This window comes from Calonectris borealis, chromosome 4 (assembly GCF_964195595.1).
Source record: "Calonectris borealis chromosome 4, bCalBor7.hap1.2, whole genome shotgun sequence".
NCBI lineage: Eukaryota > Metazoa > Chordata > Aves > Procellariiformes > Procellariidae > Calonectris > Calonectris borealis.
In genome coordinates this window covers 53,622,216-53,626,633 of record NC_134315.1, presented here as the reverse complement: position 1 = coordinate 53,626,633, position 4,418 = coordinate 53,622,216, and the positions used below count along the sequence as shown (strand labels likewise).

Sequence of the window (4,418 nt, the reverse complement as noted above, 5' to 3'; positions counted from 1 at the left end):
CCTTCCCTCCCTCCTCCCTCCCCCAGGCCAGAGGTTGAGCAAACAGCAGCCGGAGAGCTGCAAGGCAGCGATGCGCTCTGGCCGCCGCGCTGCAAACTCGCCCCCCCCCCCCGGCTCCGCGCCCTGTCACGGCTGCGCCTCGCCCCCCTCCGACCCCCGAAATCCCCACGCTAAACCCCGTCGCCGAAACGGGCGGGCAGAGCCCCGCACCGGAGCCCGCGGCTGTGGTTTATCCGGAGACCCGGGCTGAGAAGGCAACGGAGCCGCCGTGCGCCTCGCACAAAGGCGACCACCTCCTCTAGTTCCCCCCCCGCCGGTCGTTTTGCACACCCCAGAGGATATTTAGCGTTCAGCCAAAACTTAACGCTCGGATAGTGCGCTTCTGACTCGCCCTTTTCAAATAAAAGCCCGTTTAAGATGATAAAACCCCACGAAGTAGCAAACCGGGCGAAAGTGCTTCCAGGGGCTGGTGCCCGTCCCCGCTCTTGTTAAAAAACTTTGCGCTAGTCTATACAAAACAAACACTGTCGCAAGCTCAATAAAGCGATTTATCCATCTTCATTACTTAAAGAAATGTTGTCTCTTTGTTTGTTTGGGAGATATTAAGCATGCTTAGCTTGCAACACATAGTTGATTCCTTTGCTAGTATCTTGGATACTTGGATCTGACTTTGGAAGGTAGGAGCTAATTGCTAATAATGGAGAGAAAGGAACCAGCCAGCATAGCGGGAGTGGCCTGGCATATGGGGAATGAGCAGTCTGAAATACTCAATATTCAAGTTTCCAAAATATTAATGAGATTATAGCAACCTGCAGCTATACGTTACAGCTTGTTAACGGAGTGTAAGAGAGGGGGGCTGCCAAGCGGTTGTTATGCAAACTCTACAGCTGAACCTTAAAATGGAAATGCGGCTGGGTATCTCTTTCAAAGAAGAGTTAAAAAAAAAAAAAAAAGAAGAAGAAAAAGACCCTCAGACAGGGAGTGCTGCGCTGCGGCTGCGAGCACCAACTGCGCCACGCCGTGCGCTCATCTGCCGGGGGAAGGGACCCCGTCCCAGGGAGCGGGGAGGATTTTGATCTGCACTTTTCGACCCCTTGGCGTGTCCGCAGCCGCAGAGGCAGCGCCCGGGACGGCGGGGGCAGAAGGAGGGTGCGCGCACCCCTCCAACCCACGGCCGCCCCGCCGGCACCCCCGGGACCCTTTCCGCGGGGTACTGCCCCGAGTCACGGCGGCACATTTGGGCACACACCCAAAACAAAACAAATAAACAAAACAACACCCCCAGCCCCCCCCCCAAAAAAAAAAAAAAATCGGTGATATTTTGCTCTCCCGCATCACTCCCGTGCTGGGAGCCCACGCGTGCTCCCTAAGAAGCGAGATCGGCTCCCAGAGCCCAGAAATAAACGCCGTAAACCAAAAGTGACCCACCCCGAAAAAGCTGGCGGTTTTTAGGAAGGGAAATGACCCTACCGATGAACTTTTCACCCTGCAGGGCCGTACCCCTCCTCGGCAGGTACGGGGCGGCGGCGGCGAGTGTTTGCGGCGGGCAGGGCAGGGCGGCAGCCCGGGGTTACCGGGGGGCAGGTGCCGTGGTTCTGCGGGGGAAAGCCACACTCTCACGGGCTCCGCTCCCGCGGGGGCTGGTTAACCGATCGCCCCTTAGACCCCCCCCGTGTCACCTGTTGAACCCAGCGGGACTCCGGCAAAGGGACGGCTCCGCTTTAGCCGGCGGTCTGGTGTCACGGGCAGGCTGGGCAAAACATCAGCCTCCCCCCTCCCCGGGATTTAACCCGAGCCCAGGGGCCACATCCTGCTCCCCCGGCCACCCGCCGCGCTGCTCGCCTGTCCCCAAAACCGCGCCGGCTTTCCCCGCCCGCTCCCAGCCCTTTCCGCACGGCTTACATCTCCCCCCGCGAGAGGCTCCGTGGGGGGACCCGCTCGTGTCCCCGACCGGGAGGGTGGGGGGAAGAAGGAGACTGGAGCGGCGGCGCAGGGACAGGCGGCCACCGGGCAGAGCCAAGCCCCTCACCCTGCACTTGTTGCAGTTACCCCGGCTCAGCCGGGAACGGCGGGGCGATCCCGGCGGTGCAGGCAGCGGGGGCAGCCCTGCTCCACGCGGGGCACAGACCCCCCCGACCCCGGGGTCCGCGCGATTCCTCCTCAGGGAGCCGGGGCGGCCTGCCGGCTCCGGGGGCATGGCCTCTTGGGGCTGTCCCGCTCACCCTCCGCCGCCGAATTTTGACACCACCCCGGCTCGGGGCGTGCGAGCGGAAAAGCTAAACCCGACCGCGCTTTCAGGCTGGTTTTGTTTTTTTTTTCCAACGTTTATTTGATCTCAAAAAAAATTCAAAATTAAAATACATAAAACAATGGCAGCTGGCTTTGCTAAAATTAAAATAAACGATTCTTGTCGTAGAAAAGTTTTTTTTTTTAAAAAAAAGAGAAGCAGAAATAGTAGCAAACACTCCATAATAAATACGTTTTCTATTACCACAAAAGCAAAATAAAACGGACATAAAAGTTTGACACGACAAATCTGTTTTCGTTTTTAAGAGAGCGTTCGGATTAAGTGGCTTAATTAAATATAGGTCTCCAATTGGCAGTTAATTTGTAGCTTTCTTCTTGAAACCGCATCTCCAGCCGCTGATAAAGTGCTTGCGCCAAGTTTCCCCCCCAAAAGACGCCGACATGGTGCGCTAAGGAAAATCCACCTTTTCTCCGCTATTTACAGGACAAGACGGTGGGTTATTTACATATTTTTTTTGTGTGTGTGTGTTTCCACAGCAATACGACCCAGGGCAGGATCGCTGTCCTGGAAGACGCAGTGTCAGCGCGGGTGCACGCCCGGGTGGGGAGGGCGCCGGCGGCACCCCCGCCCGCCGGGCAGCAGCGGCAGCAGCGGGGCCAGACTTTCTCCTTGAGCATCAGCTGCTCGCCGGCGGCGCAAGCCGGGCTCCGCGCTGCAAGGTGGCGTGTTGGCAGGAGGGAACGACAACGACTTCTAGGCAAAAGAAACTTTAAAAGTGGTAACTAAAAATAAAAACACCCCAACAACCAACCCTTTCAGGTAGGGCGGGTGCAGTCACTCGCTAACACTCTGGACAAACCGAGGAGCTGCCCGGGGGTGGGAGAAGAGGGGGCGGATTTCAAAGCGACCGGGGGCAGCCGATGCCATCCGAGACGGCCCCGCGGCCGGCTGCTCGCCCCGCGGCCGAGTCCGTGCTCTGAGGGGCGGCCGCGGCCCCGGGGCGGCCCGGGTGGGTGGGGGGCGTGCTGGGGACGGCGCCCCCGCCCTAGCTGGCCTCGTCCGAGTCGCTGTAGTGGGAGCGGGGCGAGAACTCCCCGTCGCTCCTGTGAGACCGGGGCGACGTTTTGCTCCTCTCCTGCGGCGGCTGCCCGGGCTGCGGCATGAGGAGGGCGGGGGAAGGGGCTCTCTGTCCCATCAGGGCGCCCTCCGCAAAGGAGGGGAAGTGCAGCGGGTCGAGCTGCACCGAGTAACCCCCCGCGGCCGGCGGCGGGGGGAAGCGAGTCCTGCCGTGCCCGGGGGGCGAGGCTCTCGGCGGCCCCGGCTGCGGCGGCGGCGGCCCCGGCGGCGGCCCGGCCCCGGCGGCGCAGGGCGGCTCGAAGGGAGCCCCGCGGTGCTCGGCCTTGCCGGGGGTGTCCGGGGGGGCGGCGGGGCTGTGCAGCAGCTCGGCCAGGGCACTGATGTAGATCTGCGCCATCTGCAGCGTCTCGTACTTGGAGAGCTTCTTGTCGTTGTTGAAGGAGGGGATGACGTTGCGCAGCTGGTCGAAGGCGTGGTTCAGCCCGTGCATCCGCCGCCGCTCCCGCGCGTTGGCCGCCAGCCGCCGCTGCTTCTGCACGCCGCTCACCTGCGCCCGCAGGCCGGGCCCACCGCCGCCGCCCCGCGGCCGCCCGCCGCCCGCCGCCGTGCCCCGCGCCCCGCCGGGGCTGCTCCCGCCGCCCCGCGCCGCGCTCCCCTCCGCCACCGCCGCCGCCGCCTCCTCCTCCTCCTCCCCGGGCAGCAGGTAGCGGGGCGAGGCGGCGGGCAGGCGCGCGGCGCAGCAGACGCCCAGCCAGCCCGGGGCGAAGCCGCAGCCGCCCGCCTCCGGCCCTGGCCCCGGCGGACCCAGCTCCCGGGCGCCCTCGGCCCAGGCGGCCCGCGGCAGGCTCATGGCTCTAACGCGGCCGCCGCGCGCCCATGGGGGCAGGGCAGGGCTGGCCCGGCTCGCGGCGGTGCCCGCCCGCCTCGCGCGTGGCGGCCCGACGTCTCCGGTGTCGCCCGGGCGCCGCGCGCCCCTTTAAGGAGCGGCACGCGCCGGGGTCCCCCCCCCCCGCTCCCCCCTTCCCTCCCTCGCGCCCCACCCCTCCCGCCGCCCGCCCTCCACTCGCGCCGGTCGCGTGTCGGCGCGGCCAAT

General features: G+C 64.0%; 1 protein-coding gene across 1 annotated transcript; it reads right to left on the bottom strand.

The window, feature by feature from the left end:
* Positions 1-3,293: 3,293 nt before the first annotated feature.
* On the bottom strand, positions 3,294-4,175 carry ATOH1 (atonal bHLH transcription factor 1). Its single transcript, XM_075150596.1, has one exon. It carries the CDS (start codon positions 4,173-4,175, stop codon positions 3,294-3,296), a length of 882 nt encoding a protein of 293 aa, XP_075006697.1.
* Between the last annotated feature and the right edge of the window lie 243 nt (positions 4,176-4,418).

Bases quoted from the DNA above. Each gene is read 5' to 3' on its own strand.
- ATOH1 (XM_075150596.1), bottom strand. From the start codon at position 4,175: ATGAGCCTGCCGCGGGCCGCCTGGGCCGAGGGCGCCCGGGAGCTGGGT.